At 34.1% G+C, this 19489-nt stretch overlaps 1 protein-coding gene across 1 annotated transcript in view; it reads right to left on the minus strand.

Annotated features, from left to right (window-relative positions):
* Nucleotides 1-19489, minus strand: part of LOC126744772 (nephrin) — a 737132-nt gene that overhangs the window by 255832 nt on the left and 461811 nt on the right. Inside the window, exon 3 of the mRNA XM_050452323.1 lies at nucleotides 15630-15838. Coding sequence (XP_050308280.1) covers nucleotides 15630-15838 — 209 coding nt within the window. The remainder of the gene's footprint in view (nucleotides 1-15629; nucleotides 15839-19489) is intronic.

A 19489-nucleotide genomic window follows, 5' to 3' on the forward strand; every position in this document is an offset into this window, starting at 1 on the left:
CCTTAAATTAGCAGCAAAAATCATGTTCTTTCTGCCATTTGAATCCTCCCTGATTCAGACCTGGGATCGTTCTATCTTTAACAAGCCGGATGTCCTACTCATAATGTGGTTATGGTAAAAGAATTTTTTACAAATACTTGTCCTGAACGTCTTATTAGTGGCACTGGCAATATTAAATGGCCTCCTAGATCTCCAAATTTATCCTCAAGTGCCTGTTATTTTTGTGGTTATCTTGTGGAGACAATTTACAAACACGGATTAAGTAGGCCAACAAATTTACTCCTCTAAATTTGTGCATTTGTACAGTTGCCAGAAAAAATTTATAAATGTGTCTGTTTTATTAAAAACTCTTTTGGAAGTACAAAAGGCCTTTTATGTTAGGTGAACTTATTGTTTAGAAAAAGGAGGGCTGTTTAAGCCTTGTCTTCAAAGAATTACTTCTTGTTAAGTTTGTTTTTAAAAATTTTATTTTCTTAATAGAAATAGAACAAAAATTAAATTCTTTAGAATTTAATTTTTGTATAGTGCTTATATTTTTCTCCTTTTATTGTAGTTTATATTTTATTGCTATTAAAATAATGCTTTAATTTGCTTTATCCTGTGTATTGGATAATAAGAATTTTAAAATTTTTACTCATTCCATGTGGGTTTTAACAGGATGTATAAAAATCTGCATCAGAAAAATATTTTAGAAATGCCTGAACTTTCGCGTAACATTTTAGAAAATTTTGTTGTTAGTATTACTGTTACCCCCATCAAAATCAGATGCTGACAAACGTCAACTGAAAAACAACAACGAAGTAGGCAAGTAGCAGAGCGCACGAAATGGATGCGGGCGTGTTGCCATATTTCACCTTTAAGTACCTCTCTTTGCGTAATGACCGATTCCCTAACCTGTATGCAAAATTGCGTATTTTCATGTTTGTGGTAAAAAATTTATATTTTTTTTACATAAATAATTGGCATTAAATAGTTACATTTTATTCTGCGGATATCAAATAATGTTGCTGGGTTTTTCAAAGCATTAATAATTTATGACTCATAACCATACAGTTCTTTAGAAACTCCCTCTTAACTTTAATCTGAAATATCTCTTACTATTTGCTCCTAAATTTGCCCTAAGGTTATATTAAAGGAGCTTGCTTAATAAGTAAGTTTAACTAGCGATGGTAACATTTATATAAAATTCATAAGAAAGTATTCAATCGGTACTTGCTTTGGGACCTTTATCGATCTCTGTAAATATAATTTACCAAACTGTGTTTCTGGTCTAAATATCAAATAATAAAATAAAGTTTAAATATCAAATATTCTACGTTTACCACACATACATACATACATATATCGAAAGGATCAGACAAGCTAAATAAATACACCTGATTAATTTTGGAATTTCTATTTCAATCAGGACTTGAAACTTTGGTGTGTAATAAAATAAATGCGGAACAACGGGTCTGGACCTAAAAGTTTGTGAATCGCTGCTGCAACTTATGTACAGTTAAACGGACATGATACCTGATTTCCCAGCATTTGCTTCAGTTTTGCGGTGGGGTGAATGTGAGTCACGTAGTATGCGAAACTTTCAATTGGCCGGCGTAATTTCAGAGCACCCTTTTGTTTGTATTTTCTAGCTTTGTTATGACCTTTCTTATATTGAAAAGTTCTGTTAACTTGTTAAAAAATTTAAATTAGATTAACTTGTGATTCAGTATCAAACAATACCTTCTTATAATAGTTCCTACATTTAATAAAAATATTCTTCAGTACAATGCGAATAATACTATTGCCTTTAAACGAGCAATTAGATTAATTAAAATTAAATTTTCTTTAAAACTAATTTATCTTGGAGCGCAATTAATCTTGTTTATTAATGACTCTTGAATTATTATGTAATTACCAAAACCCCTTTCTTAAAACCTGCTTTAATTTAATCGGGCGCAGAAAGGTCGTAAATAACGTGACCCTATACAAACATGATAAATGGTAAAATATTATGTTTATTGAATTTCTTTTCTCGGTAATGTTAAACTCAGGAATACATTCTTTAATCTGTAACGTTACATAATTTTACTTAACGTATAATCGATTTATCTCCAAGATAAACAATACATTTTGTATTCAAGCCATAAGGATTTACAATAAAATAACCAAAACTTTACAAATATTAATATTTAGTACAAACATCACAATAGTCTAGGCAAAGTCTATACGGGTTGGCGAATAGAAGACTACGCATTGGCATTATAAATGGCAACACCGCTTCTCGCTTACTTTTTGGTTGTCTGATTTGCTATTTTCGACATCGCAAAATCAGCAGACCTCATTTTGCTGTGTGCCTGCATACTGCACTGTTGAGTCTTAAAGCGTTATTTTTTTAAATATTTATCATTATGACAAATTATACCCCTTCCTAAAAAACTCAATTGAATAAATGGTTTTATGGAGGCAATTCGGCAGTACAATGCAGGGATTTTTTCTCAGTGAATTTGGAAAATAGACTTTATGCTAAAGCTATTTTAAATGTCGTGTCAAATTTTGCAAAGGCACATGGAACTGAAAATTTCTTAGAAAATATGTTTTTTCACATAAGTCTTCTTTTCCATTGCATAGTAAACACAATCCTTCTATTGTTCGTTACTGGTCTCAAGAAAACGAGCACAGAAGTTTTCAGTTTCGTACTCAGTACCCCCAAAAGTTGAATGTTTGGCCTGGTATTTTGAGCGACCATAATAATGGGCCATTCTACATTGATGGTACTTTGAATGCCGAAAAATACCTTGAGTTGCTACAAAATCAAGTTCTTTCTGACGTTCAACTCCTCTTGGATATAGACGGAGATAGATGGGGTTAAAGTAAAAAAAAATTTAACAAATACTTTTTAACAAATTAGTGGCAAATTAAGCCTCCAAGGTCTTCCGATTTGTCACCAAATGACTTTTATTTATGGAGTTATCTTAAGGAGATTATTTATAAACATCATAATAGTAGGCCAACGAATTCAGAAAAGTTGAGAAACAAAATTGTTGAATTTGCCAATTCCATTTTACCATGAACTCTTTTGGAAGTAAGCAACAGCTTTTACTATAGGCTAAACTTGTTTATCTAAAGAAAGCGGTCTTTTTGAGTCTTTTATTTAAAGAATTATTTGATCCGTTTATTATTTAGAGTTTTATTTTCTGTTTTATTATATTATAATATTTAAATATTTTTTGAAAATTTTGCCGCAAGATATACAGCCTCCACCGACGTCAAACGCTTACTAAAATAAAGCTTAAAATAATCGAGCTCGAACCTCGAACATCAGCGTACTATTGACAAGACCTTAAGCAGCCACGGTCACAAAACATAATTCAGCTGGCAAGGAGCGCAACGTTGCCGATTCTTCAGAAAAAGAGCGACCGATCGTGTTACATTTCTGTTTGGTTTAAGTACCTTTTAGCCTTTGAGGTTTTGTTTTGTTGGCCAGTGACTATGAACTAACCTACTCTTAGTATTTATGCCTCGTCTCGTCTCTTCAAGCAAAATCTAAACGATTTCAGATTGAGACAAATGGTCTGCAATTTTACGTTCCATTTTTTTTTTAAGTTATCCACTAACAAAATTTTACATTTTGTTAACATTTTTGTAAGAAATATTTCTAACCAAAAACCACAAATTTTGAAAAGGAACAGGATTTTAATTTTATATTACTGGACAGCTTTTAAAAAGTTAAAGACAGACAAATGCAACGAAGAGAGAAAAAAACCACGCAACGTTTTTTTCTCTCTTAAATCGTTGGGATTTTATTAGTATGTTAAAGATGCAAAAAGGTTAGCAATATATAGACTTTTTTTAACGCATCGCCTTATGTGCTGTCACTGCATAGCTTAGGTATGGTTCAAAAATTTCAGGTCAGATAATTTGTGAAACACCTTTAATTTACCATTTATTTTCCTCTTTATACGATACTTAATTATATTGCTCTCATTTATTAATAAAAATTAGTCCAAAAGAATAGTTTTATTTCATCCAGAATTTGGGATCGGTTTTGGTGGAGATGAAGCAACAGGTAAAAATGAATCACTAAGAAAATATTACGTAATACCCATAAAAAAATCTTACTCTCTAAAATCGGAGTTGATGGAGGTATAACCTTTATAGCACCAACCAAAAATTTACAAAGCAAAATCAACTTAACAAATAGCCATCCACTAAGGAAAGAACTTTTCGATTTAGACGTAATATTATTGTAAATAAAAGCTTCGTATATTACATTCTGTATATTATGCGATCACTATAATAACGCTGTTCTTGTTGTGAGTGTTTACTATATAAAATTTTAATCATTTTATATTCAATAAATGAATGTATAAATCTTGATGGACTCTTTTTAATGACCATACCATTTAGCATACATCCTTAGGTATATTGATATTGATAAAGTTATATACTTTATCTACTTTATACATATATTATACATCCTATATATAATATATGTATAAAGCGTAGGTATACCTACCTACAAGAGAAATTTAAAAGCATTTAATAATTCTATTAAAATTATGCGAACATAAAAACTCGTGTTAATAGCTATATATTCAGACTCGTGTTAATGTCATATATTTTATAGATCTACCAATTAAATGCTTAATGCGGTTAAGAATAAGAAAACCTTATTTTTCAAACCAGAGAAAATACCGCAGTTCTGCCTTAATTGCAGTCAACTTGGCAACCGTGCCCGCATAACCCCCTGTCAATCAAATTGTGACCGTTGCTCTTTAAGGTCTGTGTACTATTGCGGTGGCGGCGTTGCAACATCTTGCCTGTTAGGAACTTTATTTGTGTAGTGATGCATTCGCCAATCTGTATATTTTAAGAAGTTGAAATATATAGACTTTGACTTTTATTTCAATTTGTTGAAATATATGTTGAATAATAACTTTGGTCTAGGGTACAAGGAAAGTAACCATTTTATTATTGGACGAAATCATTTGTTTACCAAATAAACTGTGTTTGTTACTTGTTGTACATTCCTTTAAACATATTCAATTCAATTAATTTATTGATGCAAAAAGGTATATATTTATATACAGATCGTGGTTTCGTTCGCAGGCAGTCGTTACTTATATGAAACCGCCTAGAGGCGAAATTTTGCAACGTCGCGCGTGTACGAGTGCCTGCGACAGAGCACCGCTCCGGCCGGCCCGAGGACGGGATTAGTAAACATCTGACTTTCGTGGAAGCTGCGTCGTTTGGCGACAAAATGTCCCAAAATATTACGCGAAAATCCAGGCATTTTTAAAATATTTATTCTAATGCGAGTTTTACAGCAGGGCATATAGCACACTACTAAAAAAAACTCAAAATATAAAAAATTTATAAACATAACAACCAAAATTCTTAATACTTTGTGGGATTAACTTTATTTTTAATCATCGCTTGCAATATGGATGGCATAGATTCCACTAAGGCTTGGCAATAGCCATTTGGGATAGGGGATCAAACTTCTTTTACATTCAGTCACAATTTTTCTTGTTTAATAGGTTTCGACCTTAAAGAGCCTGTTTTACTCGGTCCCAGAGGTTCTCAATAGGATTCAGGTCGGGACTTTGAGATGGCCACTCTAAAACATCCACCCCATTATCTTTAAGCCAGTTTTTTACCAGCCTGGATGAATGTTTTGGGTCATTATCATGCATACACTTATAGTTACGAGTAACTGGAAAAAATTCGTCCGTATATGTCATCGCTCCATTATATTTTCTAAGATTCTCTTGTATAAAAACTTATTACTCCGTTTATTTTATAAATAGGACCAACTCCCTGCGATGACATTGCTCCCCAAACCATCAAAAACCCACCGCCATGTTTAACAGTTTTTATAGTGTAACTTGGATAAAGAGCGAGGTTTAGGAGGACGTCTTACATAACATTTTCCGTCGGTCCCAAACAAATTAATTTAAGTTTAGTCGCTCCAAAGTAGGTTTTTCTAAAAACGTATATATTTATATTGGTGGTCACGCGCAAATTTCAACCTTTTCTTAATATTTCTTTTTAACACCAATGGTTTTCGCTTAGCAATACATCCTCGAAGGTTGACCTCATTTAATCTTCGCCTAACAGTTCTCACTGACAGTTGTATATCTTGATTAAAATCCAAGATTTCCCTTCTTATTGGAGATGCGTTGAAAAAAGCATTAGCTTAAGACATTCTAACTATTTCTCTTTCTAAGAGCTCTTTTCTAATTTTGTGTGCTCTATGAAGATTCATATAGCTTAAAAGCATTGTATACTAGCTTTCTAGGTCATTTTAGATTCCAGAGTCCAATATCTTTGAGGTGCGCAATAAGTCCTCTTCTTTTAGGTCCACAGTTCTTTGTTCCACCCACTAAAAAGGATACAGAAAAATAGCAAAATATAAAAAAATACATATAAATGAAAAACCACTTACTTTAAACAAGATGGAACAGCAATAAATTATTACAAACAAAAGTGTGCTATTTATTTGTCCTTTCACAGATGAGTGATACTTTAGTACTAAAGCCAAATGCCAACACAATTCGATAAGAGTTTGGGTTTTTTATTTTTTCTACTAAATAAACATAATCAAATCATCAGAATATTTAAATATTTCAATGTTAGTGTAAATATAAAAGAAATTCAAACTGTGCTATTTATATGATCGCGACTGTATATATAAAATGAATCTAACATTACTAACATAAAATACATTAAAACACTTAATTCCTCGTTATAGAATTATATTAAGATATGCATGGAAAAAATCCTCAAATTAATAAAATGCATTTAAAATTAGAAAGTTTTTTACTCTAAATTTAAATTTATTAAGCGACAAGGCTTTAACGGAGGTTGAAAAGGCATTAAAAACTTAACTCCATAGTACGGCACCCCACTGCGTAAATGCCATATTGAAGACTCTCCTTCAATATGGTTCCACCAAGGAACTTCACTTTACCTCTGATAAGTTATTGTAAGTATCAGAATGATTCACACACCTAGAAAGATATATCCTCACAAACAGCAGACACACAAGAATGTACGCACTGGGTAGGGTAAAAATCCTAAGATATTTCAAGTGGGATTTATAACACCCTTAAACAACGACGTTGCCGAGCAAATATTTTAGGCATATGTATTTAATGACCCCGACTAATTAGATTATACGTTATTAGGAGTGGAAAACAAGATGTCCTAAGTGTAGGAGTGGACATCAAACTAGCCAAGTTAAGGATAAGAAAAGTACATTTATATAGTTTAATAGCCATTTCCTTCACTTGACATTGCCATGTCAGACCTTAATCAAGAGTGACACCCAAGAAGTTCATAGACACCTCCAAGACCTGTTGATGAGTCGTAGCATCACGAAGGGAAAAAGTGATGTGTTGGGACTTTTGATTCATTCAAACATATTCTATTAGAAACAGTTTGGTTTTTTTTTTAGAGAAACAGACAACTCGTGTGTGCTAAGACAGATATCTAAATTTCTTAATCTAAAATCAAGTATCCTCAGCATACAAGTAACAAATGACATAGGGATGACAGTTGGGCAAGTCATTAGGGTACAGCAAAAAAAAAATGGGGCCAAAGCCAGATCCCTTAAGAATGAAGAACCAAATGAAGACCTACACCCTTCAAAGAAAAACTGACTTCTACCACTTAAATAGGACTGCAGTAACTTAATACTTTTATAAATGTATAATATTTATGACAGTTATTTTATGATAGTCATAATATTTGAGCTTATGTAGTAGAATATTGTGCTCTATACAATCAAATGCCCTGACGAAATTGTAAAAAGCAGCAAGGGCATGTAGACCTTCTTTAAATCCCTTAAGAATCTTTTCGCATAAGTCAATGGCTGCCCTGATGGTAGAATGTTACTTCCTAAAAACTTGTGCTTTACATGAATTAAAATTAAAATTATACAGTTCAAAGTAAATCTTCAAAAATCAAGCCGATAATTAGAACAAAGAAAATAGGGCAGTAGTTTTCGCCATCTTCTTTAGACCCTTTTTTGAAAACAGGTATTACCTTTGCAATTTTAAGACTAGTTGGAAATTTATTCTCAGAAATAGCCAAATTGATTAATTTGGTTAAGGTAGTAATAATCAGGTTTTTAATAGTCTCACTAATTAAATTTAAAAAGTCTTTGCTAATACTGTTTGTCATGCCTTCGATCACTACACGTACTTGACTGAAACTTACCTTACTAAAAGTAAAACCGGGACCGCAATTGCCAGTCAGAAAATCCAAAGGAGACTGCTTTAAATTAGTAGGCACACTATCACCAGCTTCATTAAAATGACTCGCATTAATTACACTATGTTCGGTTTTTCTAACATTATTATTGAAGGCTTTCATTATTTTCCACATAGCCTGGGCAGGATTACTTGCTTGATTAATTTTGTATATCATTGTATATCATAATAAAGTTTGTATATCATTGGCTTCTATTTTCTTGGCTCGGTATTTTTAACTATACATACGGACAGTATCCATCAATACTAAGTTAGAGTATTATTGATTACTTTGTTTCAAAAAATCAAGTATCTACCTCATTTTTGTCAGAGATGCGTCGAGTTACTTATATGCATCCAAGCCCCATATTTTGCAAATTGAGTAAGCCCCAGTCTATTATAGGATGATAACAAATACACACCGTACTTTTTTGATCAGGGATGCGCTTTTTAAATGGAAATATTAATTCCATATGGTCAGACAATGAGAGGTCATAAATAATTTAAACTAAAAATAATATTAAATATATTATCAAGAAAATTCAGCACTGGGATTCTAAAATTACGCTTCGACACGATTACTCAATATGACTGATTCTAAATAAAATTTTCAGGCGTGAGTGTCGTGCGGATTGCCTAGTTTTTAACGATTTGTCGACGACACGCTTGGGTATATCGTAAACACCGAGACGATATGGCTTTTTCCTTTTTTAATACGTGCATAATGTGACAGCATCCTTTTTTAAACGTATTTGTTTCATTTATTGTTTACTAACAGTCATACCAAGTTTTCATTAGTATATCAAGAAGCTTCCTTAAATACAACAACTAATAGGAATAATTCGACTCTATTTTCCACAACCTTCTGTTAATAATAGAGGCAGAGGAAGTAGAGTTACTATTGAATGGGCAGTTTTAGTATGTCAAGATTTTATGCCACAGATTGTTACCAAAGAAGCATTTGACAAGATTTTAAATTTGGAATTAGCGAAACTATTACAAGTCGTTGGATCAATAAAATTACTGACAATCACCTTGCTGACCGATTCATTAATTTTTCAAATATAAGAGATGAGAGACAAATTAATAAATTAACATTTATAGAGAGATCCAATTTCCCTGGTGTTGTAGGTCCTATTGATTGCACCCATGTTGCCATATTAAAACCAAAAGTGGACGAACACAACAAGTTTTTGTGATTTTCCATTAATTCAATTATTATTTACCAAAGGATAATGGTGGTTTTAAACGAAATTTTTTGTTTTAAAGAAATAATATAGGCATATATTTAAATAAAGAAACACGGAGGCGAAAAAAATGAACAAAATAAATGAAAATTCTTAGTGTTTATCAATAGAAAGACAATTGACGTTTCCATCTGTCAAATATTAGGGAAAATAACAAATATATACCAAGAAATCTAAATCAAATTGAGTCACGACCGAGTTATGATCGAATTGACAGTCGTGATCGTATCGAGATCGTGTCGTGATTTTAGAATTCCAGCCCAGATCCCTTGTAGCACTTTAATAACAGGACGAGGCCAAAAACTAGAAAAGAGATCAATCACACTACGAGTCTGGTTCAAGTTGAACTTAATATTAAAATCGCTAGTGATGACATATTTTTGGTTAATTGACAAACTGTCAATAAAACATTCAAGGCAGTTCAGACAAGAAATAAGATCTCCCAATGCTGATCTAAAAATATCTGAAAATTCTGATCTGAAAATACCGGGTTATAAGGGAATCCGAGCAGAACTACGAAATCGAGTATTTTTTCGACCTCGTTTTTGAGGCCAAAAATGGGCATCAGAAATGCCATATCTCCGCTATCATAAATGCTACGACCTTGCGGATGGTCTCGTTGAATTCAAAATGACAAAGACGAGATAAAACCGTTAGAATTTTCCCGATAGCTCTTATAGAAGCCGAGATATCAGCCTTAAAAGTTTGGGTTTTTTCGTTTTTTGGGTATACCCCCCCGTATCGATTTTTTTCAGAATTGTTTTTTTCCGAATTCGAACTCACTATACTAGCGGATTGTTCTAATTAAGTAGATCACGAAAATACCGGGTTATAAGGGAATCCGAGCAGAACTAACAAATCGAGTATTTTTTCGACCTCGTTTTTGAGGTCAAAAATGGGCATTGATTGAATCTCGGCTATCATAAAAGCTACGACCTTGCAGATGGTCTCGTTAAATTTAAAATGACAAAACTAAGACAAAACCGTTGGAATTTTCCAGATGGCTCCCATAGAAGCCGAGATATCAGCCTTCAAAGTTTGGGTTTTTTCGTTTTTCGGGTATACCCCACGTATCGATTTTTTTCAGAATTTTTTTTTCGAATTCGAACTAACTATACCAGCGGATTGTTCTCATTAAGTAGATCATGAAAATACCGGGTTATAAGGAAATCAACTAAGAAATCGAGTATTTTTTCGACCTCGTGTTTGAGGCCAAAAATCGGCATCGAATGCCATATCTCGGCTATCATAAAAGCTACGACCTTGCAAATCATCTCGTTGAATTCAAAATGACAAAACTAAGACAAAACCGTTAGAATTTTCCCGATATCTCCCATAGAAGCTGAGATACCAACCTATAACCCCCAGATCAATTTTTTTCAGAAATTTTTTTTTTTGAATTCGAACTAACTATACCAGCGGATTGTTCTCATCAAGTAGATCATGAAAATACCGGGTTATAACGAAATCCGCGCAGAACTACGAAATCGAGAATTTTCGACCTCGCTTTTGAGGCCAAAAATGAGCATCAAAAATGCCATATCTCAGCTATTAGAGGAGCTACGACCTTGCGGATAGTCTCATTGAATTCAAAATGACGAAACTAAGTAGACAATAAAAAATATAATACCAATATTCTAGTTGGTATTTCATAAATAGTTTAAATTTTGCAAGGCGTATTTAGTAAATTAAAAATTAATTCAGCACAACTCGCGTCGCAGAAACTGTAAATTCTTAAAAAAGCCCTATAGAATGGTTTTTTAGAGATTTGAAGAGACTGCTGATGTGAGAGAATGACCTACTGGTCGAACAAGAACAACAGCAGCTATATAGATGATAGGTTTACTCGCTTTTAGGCATTACAAAACCTCAGTATAACCAGCTAACAAGTGAGCCTCAAAGTTCGTAGCGCTATACGAGTTCTGGCTATTAAAGAACGAGACTGCGTGCCTAGAGGGCGCCCTAGACGGGTGGGGAAAAAAACGAGTAGTGCGTTGGGTATCTAGATATCTTGTCTATGCACGTACCAAAACACGTTTTTGTCACCCTTATAGTATTCGTGCAGTAGCGGTTTGAAACGAACGTGTTTTTTTTTTCGAAAACCATGTGTAACGAAAAACAAGAGCAACGCATCAATCTTAAATTTCTCGTTAAATTGAAAAAAACTCCGACTGAGTACTATAGATTGTTGCAAGAGACCTATGGGGAAAATTCTCTCTCTCGTGCGCGTGTTTTTGAGTGGTGTAAGCGCTTAAGTGAGGGCCGAGAGAGCACTGAAGATGACCAGCGCTCAGGTCGCCCTGTCACTGTTTCAACTCTGGAAACAGTGACCAAAATCAACCAAATTGTGCGTACAGATCGTCGAATGAGCACCCGGATGACTGCCAAGGCTGTAAACGCCGATAAAGAAACAGTTAGAAAAATTTTACACGGGGAATTACACATGATAAAAGTCTGTGCGAAATTTGTGCCAAAAAACCTGACTCCTAACCAAAAGCTCTTGCGTCAACAGGTCTGCTCAGATTTTCTTGCAAGGTTAGAAAAAGATCCCGGACTGATGAAAAACGTTATTACTTGCCACGAAACGTTGATTTTTCAATACGATGTTGAAACCAAGCGGCAATCGATGCATTGTAAGACGCCTGAATCGCCCAGAATAAAAAAAGCAAGGATGTCCAAATCAAAATTCAAGGCAATGTTGATCGTTTTTTTTGACATTAACGGTATCGTGATGACTAAATGGGTTGCAGAGGGTCAGACTGTCAACCAGACTTACTATTTGTCAGTTTTGGCAATACTGCGAGAACGAGTTCGTAAGAAACGGCCCAAGTTATGGAAAAACAACTCGTGGATTTTGCACCAGGACAACGCACCTGCCCATAACGCGCTATCTGTGAAGCAGTATTTGGCCGGTAAGCGCACTCCAGTGCTCGAACACGCGCCGTATTCGCCAGATTTGGCCCCGTGCGACTATTTTATGTTTCCGAAGATAAAATCTGCTTTGAGAGGGCCGAAAGGCCCTCACCAAAGAAGACTTCCAGCACTGCTTCGTTCAATGGAAAAAACGTATGGTAAGATGTTTGGCGAGGGGAGGGGAGTATATTGAAGGGGAGCATTCGAATGTATAATAATTTTTATAATAAAACCCTTTTTCGTAACCAGTCTCGTTATTTAATAGCCAGACCTCGTAGTTGCTCTGCTCAAATGCTCAACTGCTTAAACAATAAGCAACAGATGATATGATAACAATATTTACGCCAGAGGATAAAGCTCCAGTACTATTTCGTGGAAATCGCGCAAAAAGATAAGGACGGGTTGAAGAACATCAGCACGAGCGTAAGAGCTAAAACACACGGAGCTGTTTGGGAGCGTTTTGTGCCGAGTCTGCCGCCGATCGCCAGCCGACTGTTTCGAAACACACGGAGCTGTTTGTGAGCGGTGTGGGCCGAGTCGGCCGCTGGCGCTGGTCTCGCGCGTGTTGTGGAAAAAAAATCAGTTTGCTGTTGTCAGATGTATAGCGAAGACATTCGAAATGACTTCATCCGACAGTAGTAGTAGTGTTGAAGAGTTTCTTTTTTTATTAACTGTAAATGTATTATCACAAAAAATCTTTGATCTTGAAAGAATCTTTAGAATCTTTAGAAAGACCGCTTAATGTAGATCTAGAATTAGTTAAGGATATAATAAAAACATGCTGTGTATTACACAATTTTGTAAGAGTTAGAGATGGTCTTCATGAAGATGGCACTGCAAGAGGTAATTCTTTCGAAAATGTAAGGGCTGATATGCTTAGCAGAGGAAATCCAAGAGCCTTAGACCACAGGGAAAAATTTGTCAATTATTTTCTCAATATTGATCCACTACCATGGCAAAACCACTATTTTTAATGCGGCTCTCCAACTAAGTGTGGTATTTATTAAACTGTTATTTTCTAATAATATTTAATATATAATAAAGTACGTATCTACTATACAACTCGTATATATACATACATACTTATTATGTACTTATTAAATACAAAGCAAAATTAATGAAAACTGAAAGCAAAAATTAATTAGGAACAATATACCTACCAATTTGTTTTTTTTTTATCTACCGTAGTCTCTTCTGAAGAAAATATGGTAATTACCTCCTCCCACGATCTTTCCCTCTGAATACGATCGGAATATGCGTCATCGCGCATATTCCAAATCGCGGGTCTTAACTGTATCTCATTAATGAGTTTCTCGGTATCGAGCATGGATAATTCCATTTTTACTAATAATCAACTTACACACTGACAACACTGCCTTTTCGAACAGCTCGAAAAACGCTCTGCGTGTGTTTCGCAGCACTGAATACCCATAAATGATCCGCCGACTGAAGTAATAAAAACGCGTTCGGCACATGGCTGATGCGAGGGTACGCTAGGCCTGCACTGTTTTTACCCATGAATTAAAAATTGGTTCACGTCCTGATTTAGGAAGAATGCAGATAGGACGAATATCTAGCAATGCGCTTGCTTGCAAAGCATTTAAGATGTTGGCATGTATCAAGACGGAACTTTGATGGGTTGAGCTAAAATTTCATAGGTTATCGTACTAATCTGGTTCCCATTTAAGGGTTTTTAACAGCCAATGAATATCGGGATTAATCGACCGGGGATGGCCTGCGTAATCAATCCTAAAATAACTGAGTTACATGAACAAGATAATAACCTTCTACAAAATGAACTAATATTTAAAAAAAAAGGCACCACCACGTTATGCTGCTGCCGTTAGTCATTTTTTTAACGACGTATTTCCTGGACGATGGATTGGCTTGGGATTTGTTTTTTTTATGGGGCCATTGACAAACTAACGTCTTTCCCACAAAGCCTGACTCCCGTAAAGATCTTCGAAATAGAATTGTTGACGAATGTCAGTTAATAATGCCCGAAATGTTCGCTAATGTGCACATATGTTTTGAACGACAATTGTATTTTTGTATGGAGGTTAACGGAGATCATTACTAACATTTAATAAAATAAATGTTAGATACTTTTTTTCATTCAAAAAATAAGGTTAATTTTTTTTTCCATATTTATTTACATTTCTTGAGAACAAATTGAGAAAATAAAAAAATAAAAATAGGGTTATATAAAGAATGAAATTACCTTTAAATCAAGGTAATACTCGACCCTTATTTCCATTTAAGAGAATTGACATAGAGGCTCTGGGGTATGAGAGAATGACGTCAGAGAAACGCCTATTCTGTTAATAAATGTCCCGGTCAATATTAAATTTGACGTGTTCTGCCGTTTTTGGCTAAAGAATTTACTTTTCAAGATTTTCAGTATGGACTGACTGTTTTGTTTCGCACACCCTGTGCAACAAAGTGAGCAACATTGGCCATAAACCATTGGAGCCCTTTATTAGGTTGTTGTCTTCTAAATTTCAATTTTACTTAGTATACGTACCTTAGTATAAGAACTTTATCGTAAAGCTGATCCCCAAGTAGTAAAATTCTTTGTTCATTATCTTTTTTTGGGTCGTCTTTAATAATCATAAACAGGTTCCTTTTCTTTTATGTTATTTCCCATGTTTCGTTACTTGTCTTATTCCTTTTGTTTATTATAAATAACAAAACTTATAAATAGTATGAAACTCGACATCTTTTAAAGTTGCATGGATTAATTCAGAAATACTTGAAAAATGTTGTTTTATAGAGTCCAATTATTATTAATTTTACTCAATAATGAATAATCTTAAGAATCAGTCACTGTCAAAGCAAACTATAGTACATAAATATCTGCCTTGCATTTTCGCAACAATGTTTAATAGTTTAATATTTGGAAAATACTGATTAATTATTTTGTGAATGCGCATGCAAATTTAGATCCCATTAATGAACACATTTTATTGGTAGAAAAGGCTTATCTTGATGTTATTTCATCGTCATAAATGATGATGTGTTCTTGAATTCCGTTACAATATTAAATATGAGACAATACATTTAAAATGAGAAATGACGAGTAAATATTCATTTATATCTAACAATATGGAATAAAGATCTCCAAGCAAACCCTGAATTTATATTTTATAATATTAACGAGCATAAATGATGTGAAATAGCAACCAAGTTTCTATTAAAACCGATTTTTATCAATAATAAAATTATTACTTACCAATAACAGTCAAATTATACTTCACGCTTCGAGTCTGCGCATTTCGAAAATCAACCCTACAGCGATAAATGCCTTCGTCATGACGCTTAATGTCTTCCACTACTAATTGAGCAGGCTCAGACACTGTCCGAAAATATGCTCTTGTTCCAAATACTTCTGGCGCAGACCAATGGCGTGCTTGAGACATCGATTTGCCTCTCACGTCAAAACTGAAATAAATAAAAAATTATCGATATTTTGTCATGCTAGAATAACATAGTGGTATCTGACCCAAGTAAGAAATTGGGCTTTTGAAAGTTTTTAAGCCATATAGAATATTTGTCTTTATATTGCTTGAAATAAAATTTTACCAGGACATTTTGGAATTTTTGATTTACATACATTTATAAAATAAAATGTCGAAATATTCCATTTGTGATATTTCACAGCAGATAAAACTTTATTACTTACAAATACAATTTTGTAGTAATTTAGCTTAGGACTTACTTAGGAGCCTGTTAGTTAATTTTGTTATTGTTAGCCTAGTATTGTCAGAATAAAATAGTTCTAAGTGGTAAGTAGAACTATGTTATCATGACGATGGGTATAGTAAATAAAAGAAACCTGTGCTGGAAAAGAATACATATTACTGTATTTAAGATAAATTAACATTACAAATTAACATAAAAAATCTTTTGGTTTTTGTAGCGTCTTAGGGATTAACGATTTGAGTGGATGGGGAATGACGGAGGTTCTATTTGTTCTGGTCAAACGCGGAACTACGTCATAAATTAATAATTTTTGATGAAAATCTTCTTGTGTATCATGCAGCTTCTATTCCACATAATGTATATCTATATATAAAATTTTGTAAAATTTTGAATTGCATCGATGTAAATTTTGTAAGCGGAACTCCAATATAGCTCATAGAGGCACACTTTTTAAAATTTGTAAAATCATCAGTTTTCATTTGCATTATAATAAATGGTTTCTTTTTGTTCGCGTTTTTAAGCTCTTTAATAAAACCTACAGGAGAATATAACTCTTTTAAACTCATATGTCTCTCTATCTGACTATGGACGTTATCAACCTTCTGAACTGCCCTATAAAATATTTTATTGTCAAGCTTTTTAAATATGTATTCTGTCCAAGTGTGTCCAATACACAAAATGATATAAAGGAATTTCTATTCTGGGAACGCAGCTTTCGCTTAAAGTAATAAGATGCTTTACGTTGTTATCCTCTAAAACCTTGTCGGCAGTTTTTCGAAACGCATTGGCTAACCAGTTACCAGTTTGGCCCTGCATCATCTCAATCCAAATTACACAATACACTGTATTCGTGGAAGAAAGGTGAGCTGTAAGATTTTACATACTAAGTTTTGGTAAATAAAAGTGTTTTCCAACATAATTTCTGGGACAAGCTCTCACATTCTCTAAATCGAAACATAGAACTGGAATATCGCTCAATTAGCTTTAGCCATGTGCTATCTCATTTGTTCCTCTTCCTATTCATCCAGGTTATTTTTTTTTCTTTTTTATACAGGGTGTTTCAAAATTCACTACATATATTTTAAGGGCGTATTGAGGTCAAAATAAGACTTTTTTTCCTATAAACATGGGTCCTAAAATGCACCCCCTTCAAGCTACAGCCATCGCAAGAAGTGTAAAAAAAATCGATTTTTTAAAACTGTGTACTACAGTTTTGCATCAAATTTAACGAAATTTGGAATACCCCCGTTATTTTAGGCGGTCTATTTACTTTTTATCTTAGGAAAGGCGTAAAACTAATTTTAAGGGGTAAACTGAGGGGGTGCACACTTTTGACGGCCAAAATTTTATATACGCATACATTTTTTAAAAAATTAAGCTACACCAGAATATGGGCCATACAAAAATCTAAATTTTATGTCTCTTGTATTTTTTTGATAATACGAATAGTTTTTTGAAAATCACCGATTAATAAAAGGCTACCAATAACGTAATATTTAAAATTTAAACAGATAATATTAAGTAGTAGGCTGTGACTATTTGTTTTAGGACATTTTTTAAGCGGCGCGATATTTAACAATAAATAGGTAGACTGATTGTTGAAATTTTGTTATTGAGGTTTTTTCAATAAATTGATGAACAATTATTTACATTAAAGAATGACGGTTTATAAAAGTACAAAAATTGGTTAAAAAATTATTTAACATTTATTAACATAATAATTAATTATTTTTTAAATAAACAATAAACTTCTGAGAAACAAATATTTTTTTTTTATAAAAAGTGCTCGAAATGCGCACCCCCCGCTGCAATACAAGCCTCCATTCGTCTTCTCATAGATTGTCTTACTCGCTCTAAAATTCCGGGAGTATTTCTTATTGTTTCAAAGGCATCAATAATTCTTTGCCTTAGGACCTCGAGCGAAGGCACATGACCAGAATTATAGACGAGGCTTTTTACATATCCCCAGAAAAAAAAAAAGGATTGCTGTCCGGGGAGCGTGGAGGCCATGGTATTGGGCCTGCTCTACCAATCCATCTCTCAGGAAACACAAAGTTCAAATGGTCACGCACTGTTATACGGAAATGAGGGGGGGCACCGTCATGCATAAACCACATGTTCGCTCGCACATTTAAAGGTACATTGTCTAGTCAACCATTTAAATTGTGCTGTAGAAAGTCTAAATAAGTGTCGCCAACTAAAATTCTAGGAAAAAAGAAAGGACCAATTAACTCATCTCCCACTAAACCTGCCCCTACATTAAGGCTAAAGTGCTCCTGGTGGTAAGATTGCCTAATTTCGTGCGGATTCTCTGCTGCCCAAACATGCACATTGTGAAAATTCACCACCCCTTCCCGCGAAAAATGAGCTTCGTCTGTGAATAGAATACTTGATAAAAAATTATTATCTCTCGCGCATCTCTGAAGTAACCACCTTGCAAACTGTAAGCGCCTTGGGAAATCTTGAGGTAGCAAAGCTTGAACTCTTTGAATATGGTATGAATATAAGCTATTTTGCAAATTGCGTGCAAAAACCGCCAGACAGTTGCATGAGAAACATCAAAATTCCGAGCTATTTGTCGGGTGCTTAGGCCAGGATTGTCGTCGATGGCATTCAAAATTTGCTCCTCTGTCATTGGGTTTCGTGCTTGTTACGGTCTGCCTGCATTGTTCCTGGGGGTCCGAAAACTACCGTATTCCCTAAGATGCCGATGTGACTCTGAAAATGTTCGTACATTCGGGAGTCGGCGATTAGGAAACCTTAACTAATACAATCTTTGAGCTTTATACGCGTTACCATCAGCAAGACCATAAACAAAATGGATGTCTGCAAGATGTTCGAATGAATAACATTCATTTTCCATTTTAGCAATGTGTTTAGAGATAAAACATGGGAATAAAAACTACACTTTAAATCTAAAACGGGAAGTAAACTACTGGAATTAAACAAAGTCAACAATGACAGTAAATTTATTTTACACCAAATGTCAAGCAAGTTAAAAAATGTCTAAAACAAATACTCACAGCCTACTACTAAAACCTCAAAAATAAAAATGTCAACAATTGCGAAACACAGCCTACTTACTACAACCTACTACACATAAAATTTTGGCCGTCAAAAGTGTGCACCCCCATAAAGAGTAAATAGACCGCCTAAAATAACGGGGGTATTCCAAATTTCGTTAAATTTGATGTAAAACTGTAGACACAGTTTTAAAAAATCGATTTTTTTTACACTTCTTGCGATGGCTGTAGCTTGAAGGGGGTGCATTTTAGGCAAGACTAACCGGTTTACAGGGACTATTTCTAGGGACTTGAGTTTGTTCGACAGTCTTGATTTAAAAGTTTTAAACAACCAGAACAACTCCCTAGATCTGATAGGTTCCAGAAA

The sequence above is a fragment of the Anthonomus grandis genome, chromosome 14, assembly GCF_022605725.1.
Source record: "Anthonomus grandis grandis chromosome 14, icAntGran1.3, whole genome shotgun sequence".
Taxonomy (NCBI): Eukaryota; Metazoa; Arthropoda; class Insecta; order Coleoptera; family Curculionidae; genus Anthonomus; species Anthonomus grandis.